Source organism: Cinclus cinclus, chromosome 5 (assembly GCF_963662255.1).
Source record: "Cinclus cinclus chromosome 5, bCinCin1.1, whole genome shotgun sequence".
NCBI classification, from domain to species: domain Eukaryota; kingdom Metazoa; phylum Chordata; class Aves; order Passeriformes; family Cinclidae; genus Cinclus; species Cinclus cinclus.
Window position 1 is genome coordinate 32,850,884 of NC_085050.1, and position 22,500 is coordinate 32,873,383.

Sequence of the window (22,500 nt, forward strand, 5' to 3'; positions counted from 1 at the left end):
CTTGATCTGAATTTTTAAAGCTACTAGTAATACCTCCATGTAGACCTTAGCTTTTCATGGTACGCGTCTGATAATTCATTTTACTAATTCTCCTTGCTCTTTTAGATAATTCCAGAAAAGGAAGCTAATTCCCATTGATTAACAAAACAAGCTAATCAAACCCAGCATCATAGACTTATATAATTCTACACACATATTCAGATCCTTTGATTTTTGAGTGAGCTGATCAAATAAAATATATTGACCAAATGAACTCATTCTAAATGAAAACCATCAGATGTTTGAATAGACTAAGATGTTAATTCAACTTGCTATTCAAATAAAGTCAATATAACTGAAAGCAGTTCAATAATATAATTGTTTTCAGTCAGCACCTTTTTTATTCCTAAATGTTTCAGCAGTGATCCCCCACCCTCTGCCAACATAAACACTGGAAGTCATCTGGAATAAGGCACTGGACTTACTTTGAACCCATTAAGATTAGATAGCATTGAAAGTTTACATGAAGACACAAAAGAAAATAAAACTGGTGAAAAAAACCCCCTTCTTTCTGTGAAAGTGCTACACATGCTGCATTACTTAGCTTTTTAGTTAAAGAATATGCAATAATCAAATAACAGCACACTAAAGGCCACAATTAAATGATACTAACTTGATAGAATTGTAGAGATCCACATACTACAACACAATGCTACATAACCATGCATATTATCAAGTAGAAGAAAGTTGTAGCTAACTTATTACATTCTGTTTTTCCCTGTTTGGTAAAGAACATAATTTTTCCTCACAACAGGCCATCAGGATATGATAGGGGAAACCAACCATAAGCAAATCAGGTAGATAATCCAAGCAATATTCATTTATGTGCTGAGTGAAAGGAAATCTTTCTTCCAATAACATAAACCCTCATCCTGCAGCTGATTGTAGAAATGGAAGCCTACTACCTGAACAACTATGATCTTCTCCTTACCCAGCAGAAAACCAAGAAGCCTGACTTAAATCACTGGAATCACTATATATACAGTATACGTGGTGAGCAAGTTGAAGCACTTCTGAAAACAAGTCTAATCTTGTGGAGAGAAAGATCATTTGACAGCAGAACTGCAAACACTTCTGCTATACATATACACTGAAGGGGTCAATGTCAGACAACTGCAGGTAGCAGATACAGGGGAGAACAGTGGGAAGAGTGAGGGAAAAGGAAAATGAACACATACTTGCAGAATATGCTGTGTTTTCCTCCTGCTTAGCAAAAGTCTTACAAAGAACAACTCTCTCAATGTATACCATGGTGCTAACTCCTGTCCTACTTGTTATCAGAACCCCTCTTATGTTGTTCTGCTAAAAGGCCAAGACTTGACTTGACACAGGATTAAATGAAATTAATTTAGATTGCCTGAGATGAAACAGGTTAAGGAACATTCCTGAAGGGTGGTAAACTCACTGGCAAGCAACTGTTCAAAATTCTGGAAGCAGCAAAAAGACTAAAATCTAAATTTAGAATTTATGAAAGACTAAATTCTTTCATAAAATAAAGATAGCATACCTTGATTATGACAATGCATGACTTTTTTTTTGAGTTCTTCACAGATTAAATACCAAGCAGGTTGAACATGCAAAAATAAAGTTGTCATTGATTTTAAATATCTTAATCCAAATGTGACAAATTAACATACACGAGTGGTCTTAGTAGACTGGCCTTTTATAGATAACACCAAAATTCCACTCACAGCTAAGAAGAGAAGCTCAAATTAAGTGTTATGCTTCGCAAAATAATTCTGTCCAACCAGCCAATGCACAATCTGCAGAAAAATATTTCTCCAAACTCCCTCTAGTGGTTCATCTGTTGGTGAGATTTTAACAATCAAAAGACAGAAATTGCTCTTAGAATATGAAGTGGCTTGTTTCAAGCTCTGCTGATCTACCTGAGAAGGGCTGTGAATTAAAAAAAATATTCTTCCAGTCTGCCTACACCAAGAAAATCTGTTCAGTCATGTCATGAAACAAAAACATGGAAACCTGTAGTTAATTTCTCATATTTTCTCATATAAACAAACAAACAAACAAACAAAAAACAAACAAACAAAAAAAAAACAGAAAGGAAAAAAGGGGGGAAAAAATACCAAAATAAGAGAAAAAAAGTGGTTTCTTTGGACACAATGTTTAAGCAGGCACTGGTGTTTAAAGTATGTCCCCAGCTGATACTGGCTGGAAGGAAGAGAAACATGGAAATATACACCTCATAAGTCACCACTGCCTCCTGTCATCTCACAGCTCTCTTCCTTCAGAGCTTTTTCCTCAGTCTCGAGTGCCCTATCAAGTAACAAAAGTCCTGCTCTCCTTCCCTTGGAAAAATGAAAGGAATGGCTGGAACCTGCTGAACTTGATGAGGTAGTAAAAGACAACTTTTACATTATTCTGAAGCTAAATATCATGACAGTTTAGCCAACTTCAGCCTACCCTTTAAAAAGTACAACTAAAGGTTAGTCACTTGCTAAAAACTACATTACATAATAAATCATTATTAGCTACTGCTTCACATAAGCATTGCCTATTAAATGACATAAATGAGCTTTTCTATATCAGCAGTTATTTTTTTACTCTTGCTTCTCTTACAGTAAAATAGAAACAATTTGCGACATTTAAGGAAAAATCAGTTGAAAATATAGAGTCATTTTGATATACTGAAGTTTTATTAGACAAGATGGAAAATAAAAGGGTATTTAAACTATGGACAAAGTGTCCTCTTCTTACCATGACCTGGGACAGATACTGGATTATCACCGGTCTGTACTAGATATGAGCCGGCAGTATAGTCCTCATCTGTATCAGAGTCCTGAACTGGCTGGCTGGCATTATTACTTAATAACCACCTCTGGTTGTCATGGAGATTGGGTGATGGAGGAAGGGAGTGTAAATGTTCAGGAACTGATGGACTAGATGAGGAGGATGGCATGGGAGGACCTACAAAAAAATAAAAAGCATTTAAAAAATGGGTCAAGATATCATATGAAAAACAAATAATTTATTTCTTGTATCACCAAAAGGTGATTATTCTACTTTGAACAAGAAAAAAAGATGGACAAAGAAAATATGACAATTGCCCGAAATAATCTGGTTTAAGTGCTTTAGAAACCATAACACAATGCCATGACTTGATATTTCAATGAACAGTGTTTATCAGACAGGATTGCTTCTTTTAGTGGGACATTCCTGTCTGAAATCGACTAGTGAAAGAAAGTAATACAGATAAGCAGGCACAGATACAAAGAAACAGGACCAGTTTTACAAGCTCATACATACAAGGAAACTCACCGCTGTAAATTTCTATTGCAATATTTACTCTGACAGAACTTTTAGTTTTCAGCAGTGTTTATCAGACACATATACTATTTAAAACCTATCAAAATGTTTCACCTGTCAAACTTGTGTCCATCTGCACAAGTTGTTTTAAAACATGCATACACAGTGATACATCCCATTTCTGCATCTTTATCTTAAAGTCATCATGGACAGGAAGGCAGATTTAAATTAAGCCTTAGGATATCATAACAATGCATTTAGTCCTCCAATGAAACAATAATTAGGCCAGAATGCAAAAGACAAAGAGTTACCTAATCCATCCTGTGAACATATAGATTCTTTACCATCTTTTGTGAGCACAGATCTTACTCAGAGTAGGACTGACAGACTACTTTTGAATAAAGTGGTGTTGCCTGTAGGTGGGGAATGTACCAGAATATGAAGAAGCTTTTTTACATAATTTATGCTAATACCAAAATTAGATTAATCTGCATGGTTATCATTCATAACTATAAATCTAAATTTAAATTAGAGGAGAATGGGCTTTTTTTTTTCATTATATAATGGTTTGGTTTTGTGGTACTTAGTAGTATAGTTATGCTGGAGAGGTGCTGTGCTCATCAATATTAACAAATCATACTGGCACCAGTAACTTGAATTACCTTCCCTCCACCTCCCTTGTACACTGCTAGAATCATGCTATTTTTTTTTCTTTCACATTGTGTTTATACCCTCATACAGTACCTTAAATATCTCTAAAACTTGTTGTTAAGTCCTTACCAATTGGCTTCCCTGGGAAGAAAACTATGACAGCCTCACCACAAACTATTTACTTCCACATATCATTTACCCCTTCTTGTAGCGAACAGCACAACATATATTATTATAATTTAAGATGCAAGCTTGGTCCTGGAAGGAAAGCAAGCACTTACTATTAGTCAAGTAACTCCCATGTAAAACCCAACATTTATAATCAGGGAAATAAAAAGTATGGGGGAATGACATTTTACAGGGCTCAATTTGTAAATTTAGAAGTAGACAGTGGGCACATTTTGTAGTTTGAGATAAAATGCCAATGGGTTTTCTCTCTACACTTTAATTTTTCACATTGTTTGCTTCAGGAACCTGAATTTGTGGTTATTTCTTGATGGAATATTTAATGCATTATTTATTATATACTCAAACTGATTTAGGTAGCAGCTATATTTCAGTTTTTGAATAGCTTCAATTAAAGAGAAAAAGTAGGGCTTTTGGTAATACTGTTTTTATCTTGGAATAAATCTCCTTTAATTGCTTTGGATCCCTTCTACAGGAGAGCTACAGTAATATGTTCCAGATGCATACGTACTGTCTGAAGCAAGTCAACATCTTAGTAGTATCTTTGGACTTTATATACAACACTTCTCAATATGTTTCCTTTCTCCTTCTCAATTTACACTCATTAACTTTCAGGCACAACAGAGCCTTGACTGCACAAATCACAATCACACAAAATATCATGTTGCCTGAAAATGTGTCATGTCCAAGGTTCCTTAACTGCTTTGTAAATTCCCTCATTTATTCAAATTTATTAATTGTCTCAGTGCTACATGGCTAGCTGACACTGCACTGCACTGATGAGTAGCCATCCAGAACATGGTGCCTGGTTTACTGAATTTCTCAGTTCAGAAAACACTGTGTGTCAGGTGTGGGGTGGAAGTGCTAAGGGTATTAGCAAAGCTCCCACCACTACACAGCAGGGACAGATCTCTGCTGCTGCAACAATCTGTGGATTGGGAGTGTCACCTATAACCACCAGGAAGCTATGCAACTTTTTATAATAAACCTAACCCTAGCAGGAAGGTCTTACAATCGTAGAATCATTTAGATTGGAAAAGAACTTTTAAGATAATTAAGTCTTTAAATCAGCATTGCCAAGTCCACCACTAAACCATGTCCCTAAGTGCCACATTTACATGTCTGTAAAACACCTTCAGGAATAGAGACTCAACCACTTCCCCGGGCAGTGTGTTCCAAGTTGTGATCACCCTTTCAGTGAAGAAATTTTTCCTAATATTCAAGCTAAGCCTTCCTGACACACTACAAGCTCACCTTCAGCTGGCAGTCGACCAGCATCTCCAGGTCCTTTTCTGCCGGACAGTTTTCTAGCCACTCTTCTCCCAGCCTGTAGCATTGCATGGAGTTGTGACCCAAGTGCAGGACCCAGTACTTGTTGAACCTCGAACAATTGGCCTCAGCCCATTGATCCAACTTGTCCAGATCCCTCTGTGGAACCTTCTACCCCCCAGAGACCAACATTCTTCCTCACTTGGTGCTGCCTGTGAGCTGAATGAGGGCACACTTGATCTCCTCCAGATCACTGATTAACAATTTAAACAGGACTAGCCCCAGTACAGAGCCCTGGGGAACTCTACTGACTAGCCACCAGCAGGGTGCAGCTCCATTCACCACCAACTGGATGGGCCTGCCCATCCAGTCAGTTTTTAACCCAGCAAAGAGTACACCTATCCACTACAGAAAGCCAGCTTCTCCAGGAGAATGATGTGGGAGAAAGTATCAAGAACTTCACTAAAGTCATGGTAGGCAACATCAACATTCCCTCATCCACTAAGTGGGTCAGTTTGTCACAGGAGACCAGGTTGGTCAGGCAGGACCTGCCTTGGGTAAACCTCTGCTGGCTGTGCCTGATCCACAGTTTATCCTGGGCTCATGGCACGATGGCACTCAAGATGACCCTCCCTGGCACTGAGGTCAGGCTGACAGGTCTGTAGCTCCCTGGAAACTCTTTCTGGCTCTTCCTGTAGATAAGTGTCACATTATCTAAGTTCCAGTCGCCTGGGACCTCCCCTGTTAGCCAGGGCTGCTGGTAAATAATCGGAAGTGGCTTGTTAAGATCTTCTGTGAGCTCCCTCAGTACGCTTGGGTTGATCCCCATAGACTTGTGGGTGTCTAAGTTGCTCAGCAGGTCACTGACTATTTCTTCTTGGATTACAGGGGCTTTGTTCTGCTTCCTATCCCTGTCTTCCAGCTCACGGGGCTGGGGACCTTGAAACCAAACGGTCTTACGATTAAAGACTGAGGCAAAGAAGGCATTAAGTTATCTCAGTTTCTTTCACATAATTCGCCGCTGTATTTTCTCCCTTCACCCAATAAAGGATGGCTACTCTCTTTAGCCCTCCTTTTGTTGCTTTCTTGTCACAAAGTTACATGGTCGCAGAGAAAAGGAAGCCAGCTATAACATGAGCCAATTTTTCACAAGAACCCTAGGCCAACCAGCTGGGACACCTATTTATGTGCAACTTCACCCAGAACTGGCAGATTTTTGCAGTGAGCTCCTCTTTGATTCCAAGTGAAAAGAGAGATAGCTATCTATATTGCCATTTATAGAATAAGCTACACATTAAGAAAAAAAATACTTAACACACTTTCTAGAGGAATCATAAATGATGTGCATATTCCTTTCCAACTCTTTTTTTACATGGAATGAAAGGCATTAAAACTATTTGACAATATCCGCTCCTGAAGTCTTAACAAACTTGTTTATGAATCATAAAAATCATTAAGTATAACAAAAGCCAATTATATGGATTATAACACTTTTTCCATACAGTATAGAACCATACAACACAAAGAATATTTCACTCTAAGAAAACGCACAAAAATACAACTTCTGATTTTCTCCCCATTCTGCTTCTTTTGGTATTTACTAGCAAAAACACTTTGTTGTTCTGCTTTCACTTTCTTGCCCGTATTTTAAAAAATAAGAAGTTCTTGTTTTTAATATGTGAACTTGATTCAACAGTAATCTATTTTTCACAGGCAAATATACTGGACTTAGGAGTATTTAAAGCTATGTTTTAGGTCAGTTATGAGGAAAAACACACTTTAATTTGTTGGCATTTTCATAATTGAAAAGATACAACTTTAAACAATCTTTACGTACTCCAAAAATTCTTCTTACATGAAAATGCAAAATACAGGCACACTCCAGCAAGAACAGATTCAGTATAGCTGTATGTGAAGAGGTGTATACATTTGCTAAGCATATGAAAGTAAAACACAAAGAAAGTAGGTTGTAAGAACATGAAAAAAGAAATACACTTGAGCTAATAATGGATTCATTAAATGCATATGTACAAGGTAATTATGTTAAAAAAACCCTGCAGTGTTCTCTGCCCTGATCAGCACTGATCTGAAACATGGCACAAATTAAAAGTTGGAAGCAGAACTGGTATCACATATGGAAAAGCTCAAAGGGACAAGTATGGTAAGTACAACCCATAAAAAGATAGCAAATAAACAACGGGGAAGACTGCAACAATGGACTGGTACACATAGGAATTTCTATAGGAATATACACATACATAGGAATTCCTATATTCAGTACATTAAGGCAAAATGAATTCTAAAGCTGAGCCTCTGTCAGTCAGTGCTGCCCAGCACCACGACTGTCAGAGCAGGGAAGGAGAGTGGGGCTGCTGCAGAGTTTGGGAAGGACTGGGGGCAGAGAAGGGCAGAGCTGTGCCTTCAACCCCCAGAGCCTCAGACACTTCCACCTGGCCACAACCCCCAGTTTACAATTATGTACAAGCTGCCTTCCCTTAAAAAGAATAATAAAAAAAGTTATTTGCAGCAGTTAAGTTATTTACATGGTATTACAAAGAATGAACCCAACAACTGCTCAGCTTTCATCCTCTATAGGTCATCAGTTGCTAGACACTGAAGCACTGCTTCAACAACACCAATAGGTGCCTGGACAAACTGCATCTCCACTAGAGATGCAGATTTCTATTAAGAGATTCTATTAAGAGAAAATACTGCTAGACACTTCTGGAACATGGCATTTAGGAGGAAAGTAGGATGGGAGAGAAGCAGTAGTAATGACCTCCTACTGTTGCAGGGTGGATGGGCTGAAATAGATGACCCAGAATCTCTGAGGAAACCTAAAACACATGCACTTACAAAATCTTCCCACTAGATTCAAACTCTTAAAGCAGAGAGATTTTGCTGGCAATGACACTAAGAAGAAAGAAAAAAAAAAACAACTTGTTTATTTTCTTTTCTTATGATAAATCAGATTTTTCTGACTATAATTCACGAAGCAACAAAAACTTTCCTGAGCTGAAATACGATCTTAAAAATGTGCAGTTCTCATTGCTTCATGAATTTCAGTAATGCAGAACTGGTGTTCATATATCTAGATTGCCCCTAAAAACCTGGCATTATCAACCATAAGATGCATTGCAAGTTACATACTTTGAAAAAGTAATTTCACTATAAAAATTTGAAGGGTCATTATTTACATCTCAATCAGGTTGCACAAATCCTGTACCCAACTTACATACAAATTCTGATGACTGCTTAAAGCAATACAACAGTAGACAGCTCTGTTTAGGCAGTTTAGCTATGGCAGAATACTGCATTTTCCCATTCACATTGCTGGAAGCCCTTTTCACTGAGATTGAAGAAAAAAATTCCTCTATCTGCGTCTCAAGCACACAGAAGGAGAGTCTTATTTTGAAGTGGTTAAGACATTCTTACTGACTTCAATGTCAGTAAGAAAACAGTATTAAATTACAATTTGCAAAGCAGATATCTGTTTACTGAAATTAATGGGATTTTTGCTGGTGAGTTCATGGAAATGAAGATTTCATGTTATATTAAATGGCACTACTATGTCACATAAACCCAAACTCAGACTCCATACTGTGTAAAAACATGTTATACATATAATGGATCACTAAGAATAGCTATATATCTCTATTTTGTACTTTGCTGCTCACAACAGGACAAGGCAGGTTGGGTTTGTTTTTTTTTTTCTTTTTTAAAAATAAAACAGTTTAAGAATCTTTTAAAACTTGGATGACAGACAGTGGTTTTTGAAGGTCAGAAATAACATGTCTTCTGGCTAAATTAATTAGAAACCAAAACACTTTCAAACATGAAGGACACTTACAAGCCTTCTGAATCAAGCTGAGATGACTCTTTGCAATCTGTTCTAAGACTTCCCAGTGTGCTGAAAGCTGTACACACTCTTGTTAAAAAGGGCACCTATACCCTACTAACAAGCTTATTGATCGCATCCCAAAATTTAAATTTCTAGTGTATCACATGTAGATTGACCCCTAAAAACTCCCAAATCCCTGCACCTGGTATGTATGACCCTTAATGACTGCATTTTGGACCTTTTCATCTCTGCATATAACACAGTAAGTTAGTAATAAGTGAGTTTAAATTTTAGACTAATTTTTCATTTTGGACTTCCTGTATGCTCTCCAACCTGTATGAATTGGCATTGGCATTTATCTCTCTGCTGGATCCTGCAGCCTTGTGCAGCCAACCTGCAGTGACAGTTATCTCTTAATTAATACTCTACATGCAAATGGAACCAAAAAGTGCTGTTGTATCGCACACAAAGAAAAATTATTTATAACCAACACAATTCTCCTTATGTACTTCTACCAGAGTTGACCACCGTAGCTACTGTGAAGACCTCCCCATGGAAATACATGCACAGACAGTCTTCCAAATATATACACATATATAAATAAGACTGCATAAATCCATTTACAGTGAAAAAGCACTGCAGTCAGAAGAAACAACACATCAAGAACTCTTTAAAAAAAAAAGCTTTCAAATGTATAGAAATGATGGTTGTGATCTACTGTGGATTTTCCATTTGTGTTTTGCTTTATTTGTAAGCATAATGGATAATGACCCTTTTACCCATGAATTCTGAGGTGTACTTTTGAAGTTTCAAATCCTTCTGAGTGCTGATGAACTGTGCCTTCATGTCAGGTGCAAACTTTAAACACAAATGACATCTACTTTTCCTGTATTTCATCAAAAATTTAGCACATGTAAACAGATGTATTATATTGACATGTGTTCTAACTCACAAAGTTGCAACTACTTCTATAGATGGTGAAAGCAAAAGCTTTGCAAGACCATAACCAAAGGACATTGATCTGGAAAACAAAAGTAATCCATTAGAAAGTAAGACAAATACTGGCCTGAAATATTGTAATTTGTTTTTTGGTTTATTTTTCCCCCTCTTGGAAGATAGTATAATAACCAGACTCTGTAATAGAAAACTGGCAATTATCTTCTAAAAAAGAGAAAGATTTCTTAAGAAAAATGGTTATGCCTTAGAATTTAGGAAGCATTTTGGAAGCAAAAACGTTGTTTGGAAGTATTTTGGTTGTTTCAAAAAGTTAACAGCTGCTGCTCAGCAGATTGTTAAATGAAAAGGAATGCCCTGTTCTTACAGGGGTCAGACTGCATGACCACAACAGCTCCGTCTTCAATCTTGAGTTCAGGCAGTGCTCATTTTTGCTTTAAATGGGAGTTTTGTCTGTAAGGAAATTGCAGAATCTGAGCCTTAACTGACGCAGTATCCTAACCAAAATGCATAGCTCTTACTTCTTACTACAAAAAATATTATTTTTACTATTATTGTTTTCAAAAGGGATCACCTTATAAATTCTGAGCCAGGTACAGAGCAAAGGTCCACTCATCTAGGCAGAAAGTTCATAAGCTGAACTAAAACCTCAAGCATCTCTAGCATCCAAGGTTTATTTTTAGGAGCTATTCTGCTCAGCTCAGTGGAATCTTCCAGTTTATTTCCACCAATATTAATTAAAAGTGAGCATACAAAATACTGGAAGGGAACAGAGAGCTATTTACAGAGAAGTGAAAATCTTCATTCTACTCAGAAAATAATTTTAAGTGATAGGTCTCTGTATTTTTAGAAAAACATTCCTCTTTTTTTGGGGGGTGGGGGCGCAGTTTTGGACAGAAGCAAGCTGAAATCAACGCCAGATTGCAAAATATTCCGATTAACTCCTATCTTCACTTGAGATGTAGAAGTTCTCACATGAAAATGTCACCTCTCCATTTAGAGCATCTGCTGGGACTCAGACTCCTCTGCCTGGTGATGGGAGCCTCATACAGCACAGCCAGGACCAGGAGACACCAGCTCAATCACCAAGCCAGCTGCACCAGTGGCACACTCACAGTTTTGGCCCAGCCAAGAACCGCTTGCTTGCAACCGACTTGCAGGCCCTGGCAGGCAGCACAGAGTAGCTGGAGCATCACAGCCAGGAGGTCTCCAAGGGAGTGTAGCACTCGGACTGTGAGTGCAGGGAAGCTCCTGGGGTCCCCACCTGGGTGCTGTGTAACTTGGCCACGGACCTGGCCCTCTCCTACCACAGCAGCTGGTGCCTGCTCAAGTGCGCCCAAGATGCAGAGGCGCATGGTCGCTCTACATGCAGGCACACATGCACAGCTGTGCACCTGTGCAATGCAAAAGGCACCAGGGCATGGCCAATCACTTCTGCCTCAGTCAGAGCCCTACATGCATGAGCACATCTGCCTGGGTCTGCTGCTTCACTGACCGCTACATGAGGGCGGGGAAAGGGCAGGAGAGATCTCTCGGGTAGTGGGAACGCGCAGCCAGTCATTCCTTCTGCTCGCTACTCATCGATTCACACGCAAAAGAAACTAACCTTTACATAGTGCTGTAAGAAAGAAACCAGCCCTTCTCAAAAACGTGTCAGGATTTTCATGTTCAAAAAACCCAAACTATAAACACACCACAGACACAAGCTAAAACCAGGAAAAAAAAAAAACAAAAAACACCAGGGCTTTTTCTTTTTCCTGCATTTCCAGAAATGGAATCAAGCATCAAAAATGGAGCAGCTGGCAGATGCTATAAGCAATGCAGGAAGGATAGCCACTCTGAGTCTGTCTTATATTCACTCAGCAATGATGCTGAAGTGTTTACCAAGTTTCTGCTCTCAATCCTGACCTTTGTAAAAGACTGTAATTTTTCTGGATGCTGATACTCTTTCAGATGGCAATTCATAAAGAGTAATCACCTATTAAAGTAACCTTTGAAGAAATGCTTCTTTGTTCTTCCTTCCTATTATTAGAGGTGAAATGGATTGAGCCATGTCACCTCTGGTTTATCATTCTTCTACCATGACTCATGATAGTCAATGCACTTTGTATTCTCACAGCTGCTTTGGACTAAATTATGGGGGGTAGAAAACATCTTTTTGGAATAGGACAGGAAATGCATCTTGAAAAACACAAGACAATGTGAAGGGCTTTTTTGGGAGGGAGTGGGAGAGAGGCTTCTTAAAGAGGAAATAAACCTTCCAAGAATGACTCACAAATCATTAATTTTTTAGAATCAGGTAATTTCCCACCCTCATTACTCCCACCTCTGTAAGAAACAGCTTCAAGAGGAGTGAAATCAAATACTAATTAAGTAACTTTGGTTGTCTTAAGTCCACTGTGTCCTATATGAAACAAGCAGTCCAAGCAATGACAGGGATACCAGTTTTCCTACCAGTGTGGCCACTGCTTTGCAGTTTGCCATAAAGGGAACAACATCTTAGAAAAAAAAAAAGCATCCAGAGAGCCTCTTAATGACATCAAATTGCTTATGCTTGCAGACCACAGTACATGACTCGTTTTCTCAGAAGGAAACATAGCAATTTAAAGAGATTTTGATAGATGTGAACAAAGAACAACAAACTGCTGAAAAAGAGTTCTATAAACCTTGCTTGCAAAAACAATCCTATTTTTTATTATTCACAAGAATCACAGAATATTCTGAGTTGGAAGGAACCCACAAGGATCACCAAGCCCACCTCAAGTAAATGGCCCATATGGGGATCAAACCCATGACCTTGGTGTCATTAGCACCATGCTCCAACCAATTAGTTTCTTCGGTGTGGTTATTTATATTCCTGTGAGCTGCATTTTTTCAGATTGTAGCTATTTCAGAAGACCAGAGCTGTGGCATTGCAAAAGAAGAGGAGGAGAAGGAGGAGAAGGACAGACACAATGACTGTTGCCATCTTCACCAGCTTCTGACTGCACGCTGCCCCAGACAGTGACCCATGCTCCCTCACAAGCTCTGTGTGCCTCCCAGCACAGCTCTGCAGGGACCAGCACAATGCTGAGCAGCCATCAGAATGAGCAGCACTACTGCCAGAGCCTTCCACAGGCACTAAAACATCATGCTGCTGCTCCCTGCCTTCTCCCAATAAACCGAGGCAAACCAATAAAATGTCCAATAATACTAAAGAATCACACCATGCCTACAAAAGCATGCATTTAGCAATGAGAAAGGAAAAAGCAGCCCTGCCAATGAAACACTGAACTTACCTAACCAGGAGTGAAGTCCTGAAGGGCCCGAAGGTGACACCACTGAAATAGGTATTTTTGTTAGTTCCTTGTTGCTTCATTATCAAAAGCCCTTTCCTTCCTGAAGCACTTTCAAGTTCTATTTCTTGTTAGGGCTTTTTTTCTGCTACATTAAATTTAACTCCTTAACAAAGGAATTTTGGGGAGAGGAGGAATTAGAGAATTACCAGAAAATTATTGACTGTTGTCTCACACAGTACCACTCTCACAAGCAACAGGAAATTTACTGGACATTGATGTCTCATTACATCTAGTATGTAATTTATTTCTCTGCTGGAATAGAACTTACCAGTTTTGCCCATGTGGAGAAAATGTTTCTACTTTAGAAACAAATAGACCACCACAGGCAAGAAGCTGGAAAGCTGAAATGGAAACCCACTGCATGATCACTGAAGTCAGCTCACTACCAAAGCTGCTAAGGCAGCAGTGCTGAAATGGGGCAGAGGTGGCATTTTGGGGCAAGAGTTTTGACAAAGCCTCATTAAAGAATTATTTTAAAAAACAAGAACAATAAATATCTGTGCGATACTGAGAATTGAGAGAAACTGGATACTGTATGTAGATGTCTCTGGAAATTCAGCATTAAAGAAAACCCCCACAAAGTCCCTTATTTTTGTCCGAATATATAAGCAACAATATATCAGTTGATGAGAAAATTTTATGAAGTGCTACAAAGTTGCATATTTTTAGTCACTCTTCACTGTAAGAAATTGTTGCTATCTAAAACAGAATATATTTTGACTAGTTATATAAACCCTTTATTTGATAGCTTTTAATTTTTTAACATTTTATCTGTGTTTACACTGGGCAGAACTGGATAAGTTCTCTAGCAATACGTACAATTTAAATCCACAAATTTCAAATAGGGTTAGTTACCCATTCAAGTTCAAAAGAATACAGACTTAGCAGTTCTTAAACAAATATACAAACCCCTCACATTAGCTAAGGTAGGCCAGAAAACACTGCAGGAAGGTAAAAAAATACCTTTGGCCCCAGACTAAACACAGAAAATTTCAGTCCAAAAGTGCTTTTCATAAAGTTATGAGCTGATGAACAAAAGGGCATTCTAATAAAGTTTAATGAAATATTAGCTACAAAATCCAGCAGTAACATCATAATCTTTATTTCTTTGCCAAGCTGACCACTTCAGAATAGCAAAAACTGTAGTAAAGTAAACCACACCAGTTACTGTGAAGAGGTTTTTATCTCAAAGAAAATAGTGAAAATGATCAAAAGAATGGAGGAAAATTCCAAAATAGAGAAAATACTTGTTTATGCCTGAGTGGAGCCAAGGGTAACAAACCCTCTTTACCAGGCTGCTTCCAAAATCCTTGGGCCTTGGTCCAGGGACAAGGGACACGCCAGCTGGGCCATCCATATCTGCCAGTAGGCAGAGGTTATCCATCTCTTTGAAAAGAGATGAAAGGAAATTGCTGTCCGAGTGCTTTGCAAACTCTGAGACAACTGCTCTTCAGCTAAACAGTAGGACTGCCAGTAGAAGATGCACAAATCTCTGAGTTCCTGAAAAATTATTAATGTTGATATATTCTATTTTCATGATATCCCCTTCAGTACCAGTAAAAGCTGCCAGATAAAAACCAGTTATTACGCAGAAAGCATTTAGAACAACTGGTCTGGAAGCCCTGTCCCGTACAACTAAAATTCCCCATATATGTTATGGCACGTGCTTTCCAAGACTATCCATGCCCTCCCACCAATCTTCATGAATCTCTCCTGCCAAAGCATCTACTAAAGCACTTACTGATAAGAAAAGACATGAACAAATTTCTTACTTGACTAGATATTTTTTCCCTCTGAAAAAGACACTTTTTAACAGGTTCTTGGCCAAGATTACATTTGTATTCACACAATGTCTCTTTTATGAAAATATGTAATGCAACCAATTATGAGAGCAGCTCCTGAAAAAGCCAGCTAATGGCTTAACTTGGTCTGCATTCACATCAACATAAAACAACTAATTTTACACAGTGCTTGATAATGCAGCACTATGTAAGGAAGAGATTATGCAGGAACACTTAAAAGATGCTAATTCTGAAAGGATCAGATCTTATAAAATGCAATTTACAAGCATGGAGAAAAAAAGGAAACACAGAACAGAAATCAAGTTTACCCCCATTTCATTAATTTTGTTTTTTTGGCATGTTAATGCCTAACACACATGCAGTTTTCTGGTGCAGTTGTTACTACACAGAACTTAAATTACACTTGAAATGTCATGGTTTCTACATGAAGAGATAAAGACAAAGGAATAGTCTTAGCTCTCTTGCTCAGTTATCTGAGATACTTTTTTGTGTGTGTTTTGTTTGTATTTGTTCTTTATCTTTGAGATATGGTAGTGGTCCAAAAATTCATTCATTACATGTTTTCTGATGCAGTTACCATTCATTACATATTTCTGAAGTAGTTACAGCCTGCAAAGTCAATTCTTGGTCAGAATCTTTACATGCACAAGCAGAAAACAAATTACAGGATACTTCAAAGTCGGATCCTGTGACTAAGGGAGGCTGTTAATCAATGCAGTTTAATACAAAGCCCTCTGCCACACTGATGTTAAGATTATGCATGCTGAGGTGAGGAGGCAGGTGATATTAAGAACCATACACAAATTTCTTCTGAATAAAAATGATACATCAGCCCATAACATTTATCAGCCTATACAAACTCTCAGGAATCCAACTTTCACTGCAAGTGTCTTCTTGGATCTATTTACTTCAGAAGATGTTGTATGAATGATAGCATAATAAGTTTTACTATGTTTTAGGCATAAGTGACTCATACATCATTCCATTTGAAAGAAAAAATCCTAACATGCAATATGATATGTTACTGCAGCCACCTCATGGGAATAACAACATATACATTTGGAAGGAAAATACATTTATGAAAGTGCCCAATTAGAAGAAAAATCAGAAAACAATTCATTATAAACAATAATACACAACAGCTTTTTTGATGCTTTTATGGCCACAGTCTCTTTTCATAGAATCTACTGGATTAAACACATTCAGCTCTTCCCCTCCCATCCCCAGCCCAAAATAGTTTTCATTGATGTTGTCCATAAAAACTAAACAAAAAACAGCCTTTGAAGGAGGTGCTGTCATGTGAATTGAATGTAAAGTTACTGGACAGAGTGCATCAAATTATCTTCTTACTTCAGGCATCTCTTACCAGGATCCCAGTCTGAAGGCAGAAAAGCATGTTCTCTCTCCTGCTTGCTTTGCAAAATACTGTATTTTTTTATGTAGCATGCCTCTGATCCCCTGCAAAGGTTATGAACTGAATGCTGTGAATGCAGCAGGCAACAAACCTCTGAGAACTGCACAAGATATGTGAAGTCAAGGCAGTGCCACTGCACTTGGCAGTGCCAAGGCTTCCCAATGTCTTGGCCTTCCCTATTACAACTAAGGGAATCTCTACCTTCTTTCCTCTTACCTTTCCTTAGTCTTTTATTTACTTAAGGGACACTCTTTATTTTCCGTCACAATTAAAAAGTTTCAGGCACCTTTTCTGTTACAAATTAATTAATTTATTCCACTAAAATTCTACTAAAAATCATCATTACAAGAACATGTTGGTATGTTGATTGTAGCAGTAGTTAATGAAATATACAATTTAATGTAAACCACTAGCATGCTAAAAATAAACACAGAATTTATTTACGGCACTTTGTGAAATGCACATGGGATAACATGAAGACATAGCCAATACTGGTAATGTTAACTGCTTACTTTTCATGAAAGCAAAATCAAAACATGTTTAAAAAGCAATTGGCTAAATAGAGACAGTTGGATAGGTCTCATGGACTGTCCCACAACCACCCACCAATACAAACTGCAGACTCTTCAACACTAGAAGACACCTGGAACTACCTTTATTCCCACCTACTGAAGAGACATCTCAGATGGTATCCCCAATTTTGGGGCCATGTAAGGGTGACAAACCAGCAGAGACAGCAGCTAACCAGAGAAAAGACACTTGAATGTTTTCTTGATTCAGGCCAGAGGATTAAGTCTGGGTCTCCTACCTTCCAGGTGAGTGCCCCAGCTAATGAGCCTACTGCTAACAGCAGAGCAACTTGTTCTCCCTCTTTTTTTTTTTTCACTAAAGTCTCTGAAGAACTGTGTTTAGTTCCCCATCAAGATGAATGCCAAGCCTGCTAAATTTTTCATGACACTGAATTCTTGTTCTCCTGCCAGCCCTAGTTATGTGTGAACATTTCAGACTCCCTCAGGCATTTATTTTACTACAGAGTCCTGAAATACTTAAGTCTATTAAGACCTACAATAAACAGCCAAAAAGGAGGAATCTGCTAGTTGTTCCTTCAGTCTACATATTAAGTAGACAGTGCCTACACCAGTGAACTTCAGAAATTATTCCCAGTGTCACCAGTGAAATAATGGTACATTTGGCAACACATGCATCAAGCCATGTCAGCTACCACAGTGAGGCTCAGCTCCACACCACAGCAGGAGCAGCACTGTCTGCAGGCTGTAAAGATCCAGCCAAATAGGGTGGATCCAGAAAAGCTGGATTTACTAAACCCACACACAATGGCTATCCTGCATGTGCATTACCTCTGGGTTTGTGCCCAACACAGTCCCTGCCTGCTCCCTTGCTGCCAGGAAAGAGGACAGCTGGGAGTAGACTGTGACTGAAGAATAATTCAAAGTACTTGGCCTTGGTTACCCTCCTCACCAAAAGCCTTTCTGGAGCAGAAAGTGTGCTGGCTGCAAGCTACGCTGGCCTGCTGTTGTGCATTGAAGACATGGGAGCTTGAGGAAAGGAGGCCAATCATCAAAATACTTCAGACAGGCCTTGAAGGGCAACAGACAGTTGACTGAATTAACCACGGGGTTGCAAATCTTCCTGTCACATAAGCTATGACCTGTGCCTCCCTAAACTCCCTGAAAGAATTGTCATAAAAAATTCCCTACATAAATTATCTCAATTTTAAGTCACCTACTAAAATCACTTTATGGTCAACTCCAGTTTATCTGTGCATTCTGTAGCTGCTTTCTCCATAGGAGATCTGAAAATAGACCAAGCTTTGTTGTTTATCTTGAGGTCTCTTACTCACTACAGAAACTCCAATAGCGCTTCCATCCACAATGCTTCATTGTTATTGCTATAGTCATTGGGATTATATACTTAGAAAGGAAGTACAAATGGTCAATCTGTGGCCAGAAAATATCAAGCCTGACATATCAGAGCTAAAGATCAACATTGTTGTCTTAGAGAAACTCCGTGCAGGTGTGAAAAAGTATGTATGGATACACACAGTCTTACGGTGAATATGCTGTGTAGAAAGAAGGCAATGTTAGTACTAAATCAGCTGTCATGAGCTGCTGGTATGCACAGATCTACAGCTCTTGCCTGTCCCTGGCATATCCTCAGAAATCTCCCAAAGACCAGACCACCTTCTACAAGAATGTTTTTTATCATCCATACTTCCACTTCTCTGGATTTTTTTTTTTTTCTGAAAAAGTACTGTGTCTTCTTCTATATCTATTTTGTTTGAAGCAAACTTTAAAAATCCTCTTGTTAAACACTTTCTCTCCTACACTTTTTCAAATAATTTTTATATAGATGTTGGTCCTTAGGAGACCAATGCTCAAGATCCCTGTAATGAACTAGATTTAACATGGCTGTAATATGTCTCTGTAATCCTGGCAGGTGATGCTGCCTAAAAGCACAACCCAAGATGAAAGGCCTAAAAAAGCTTTCTGTCATTCAGACCTGTGAGGGATTTTTTTTTTTCCTCAATACAAAATCTGACAGCAGGGTCTTGCCAATGTCCAAGCAAACTGGAGTGCTGATATCCAACTTGTTCCTTGCCCTGTTTCTGATACTGCCAAAATACTTTGCCAAAGAGATCTTTTAGAAGGCAAAAATGAAAGGATTTCCCTAGACATTATAAATACAGCAGGGAGAGATGTGGGGAAGTCTTCCTGAAACATGTAATTCTGTAAAGTGCATGTACTTATAATTAAAAAAGTAGGGTTAGACTAGAACTTGGCAGTTCTTTTACATGCTACTTCCCCGAACTAGTGAAGAATTATGACCAGTTTTCTGGTCAGTCCACAGCAATTTTCGAAAGTGAAAGAACAGGAACAAAATCACTATCAAGCAGTTAGTTCTATGTGAGTCCCACATAAACAGTTCTCAGTTCTACAGGTAAATTTTCATTTAATCTTTGCCTGCCAAACTGATTAAATTAAAACTACATCATGTTAGTTTCATGCATTATTTGTAATTCATTTTACCTCATTACCTAGTGATTTTTGCCTTGTTTTTCTCTCTCTTCACCTCATCTACTTTCACCTTGACAAACTGAAAAGATACCAGTACAAAAACTGTTTCTTCCTATAATTGGCAAAGTCTTTATGTATAACTGGGAAAGTGCTGTAATCCCAGTTAGAACAGTACTCTTTTCTCATTCTTCCAATGCAAGCACAATGGAAGTATCAGCTTGAGTGGCGTGTCTGTGATGAATCAGATCTCATGCCCCTGAATGCCCATGGCAGAAGGAAAAGGCAATCAGTCATTTCTCCCACTGAGGACTGACAGCATGTGAAACACAGAGGAGAGTGAGGTTGGAGGATCAGAGCTGCCAGTTTTTATATCACACTGGACTCCGTAAAGGACCACAAAGCCCATTTCTGTAAGATAGAAACACAAGAACCATCTCTTGCTCTGCCTCCATGGACTGAGTGGGACAGAGCTGTCCTCAGCAGAGCTCTGCAGTAAAATCATGGCTGCGCTTCTGCAGCTATCTGAGAAGCTTTACTGCTCTTTGCTTTCAAGAAGCAGAAGGACCTGCTGTCAAGGATTTCACCTGCAATATTCTTCTGTCTTGCTGAGTGAGAACTCCACTTAAGGGGGTTAAGAGCTCAGAAACTTAATGGATTCAAAATGTAAGCTTAGAGTGACTAAAACCCATTTCCATATTCCTAAAATCTGAATATATAATACAAACACTGAAGCAGCTTTTTCCAAAGAAATGGTAGATTGTGACCCCAAAAGTATCCTTCAGTCACTTTTTTTTATTCAGCTTTGAATGGGAGTGGTGTAATGAGGAATGTCAAAGGAATATTCCCCCAAAATAAAACACAACAAAAGCTTCACTTAGAAACCACGCACGGTGCTGTCACACATTTATTACCCACAAGCTAAAATTTGTCTAATGTAATTTAAGACTGATAATTACTGATAGAGGCCATATGTGTTTTCAACATGTGCTTTCAATTGCCAAATTAAAAATACTGCTTCCATTTTAGATGACCACGGCATGAAATAACATCTCAGATTTATACAACTGAAATAACTCTACAAATTTTCAGGATTTAAATATTTTCATTCTCTGTAAATGAAATCTTGCCCTTTCTTCAACTGTTTATTTTTTCAACTGCATTATTCTCTCAAACACCAGTCAGGGAAATGAAAATATACAAAATCAAAGCAAAAAGTAATAGTATATTACTTGGAAATAAAAGCAGAAGACTTGCTTTTTTAAAATCCAGCTTTTAACAACTGATCTGGTTTTAATTTATGATTAAAATTATTAATATGTTAGTGGGAACAAGGAACTCTGTTATGGTGGGTGTTAAGGAAGTATGGGAAAAAATCCCAAATTTTTCTGTGAATGAAGTAAGAAGAAATGCTGGCACCAGATTCACCACTCACCTGGGAGTGCAAACTGAAAAGGGAGAATAACTGAATTACTAATGATCATCCCTCTCCACAGTGCCTTGCTGCTCGAGGTTTCCAATGTGGCTCATGTGCTGCCAAATCCTAATACAGGTTCCAGAGAAGCTCCAGGGGAACGGCAACCTGCATACCTGACATCTATAAGCTAGAGAAGTTAATAGAAACTATAATAGCAAAAAGACTAAGTGGGCCCTAAGTGGGGTCTAAGAAGAATCAAATTTCAGTTTTCATTAAGTGGAGTCTCACAAAATTAACCCAATTCTTTGAATAGCTCAAACAAACATGTGAAACCAGTGATCCAGTCAGTCAATTTCAAAAAAGCTTTTAACAAGTACTTTACCAAAGGCTTTTAATGAAACTAAGCACCCATGGCAAAACAGAGGTCTCTGTGCAGCAACATGACTGGTTAAGAGACATAAGCAGAAATTAGGGGTAAATGGTCAAACCTGCATAGTGAAGGAAGCCCACCAGTGGAATACCACAGCCAACTCCCCTGGGATCTGCTCCTCTTCCCATACCTGTAATTGACCTGGAAAGGTAGCTGAGCACTGAAACAATCAAGTTTGCAGATGATACAAATTTATTCATAGCAGTAAGGATGAGGGCAAGTGGTGAAGAATCACAGGACCTTATGAAATTGAGTGACTAGGCAATGGAATGGTAAATTAAATTCAGTGTGGATAAGTGTAGAGTGATGCACATGGGAAAATATAACCTTAACTTCACATGTACAGTGATGGGCTCTGAGCTGAACATTATCGCTCAGGAGTGAGACCTCGAGGTTACAATAAATAGTGCCATCAAAATGTCAGCTCAGTGCTCAGCTGCCAAAAGAAAGCAGCCCAAATATTAGGTATTGTTAGGAGCTGAACAGGAAGCAAAGCAGAGAACACAATTATGCCACTTTGTAATGTCACTCAGTTCATACACTGTCTCTTCTTCAAGTGATATGTTTTGGGGACATGCTTCATCACTGAGTATTTTGTGCTTACTTTTACAAAGATTGGAGCGAAACAGAAGGCATCTTAAAACAGAAAAGTGACCTGCAATTACAGGGACAAAGACAACTGTCTGCATCTCAGTTTCAGAAGAGTTCTCTGAGCCTGTATCCAAAACTCAAGGAGACAGGGTCTTCTACGTACTTGCAGATTCAAAAAAGGAGGTTGACGAATTACACACATACAACCAATGAGCTCTATTATACGGCATTGCTATACAACAGAAGCTTAGCTACTGCTAAGTGTACAAGCT

General features: G+C 38.5%; 1 protein-coding gene across 6 annotated transcripts in view; it reads right to left on the reverse strand.

Annotated features, from left to right (window-relative positions):
- The window catches only part of TENM3 (teneurin transmembrane protein 3), a 309,761-nt gene that overhangs the window by 166,450 nt on the left and 120,811 nt on the right, over positions 1-22,500 (reverse strand). Inside the window, exon 3 of one of the 6 annotated variants that reach the window (XM_062492831.1) lies at positions 2,755-2,964. The exons of the other annotated variants lie outside the window; for them this stretch is intronic. Coding sequence (XP_062348815.1) covers positions 2,755-2,964 — 210 coding nt within the window. The remainder of the gene's footprint in view (positions 1-2,754; positions 2,965-22,500) is intronic. 6 annotated transcript variants of the gene reach the window in all.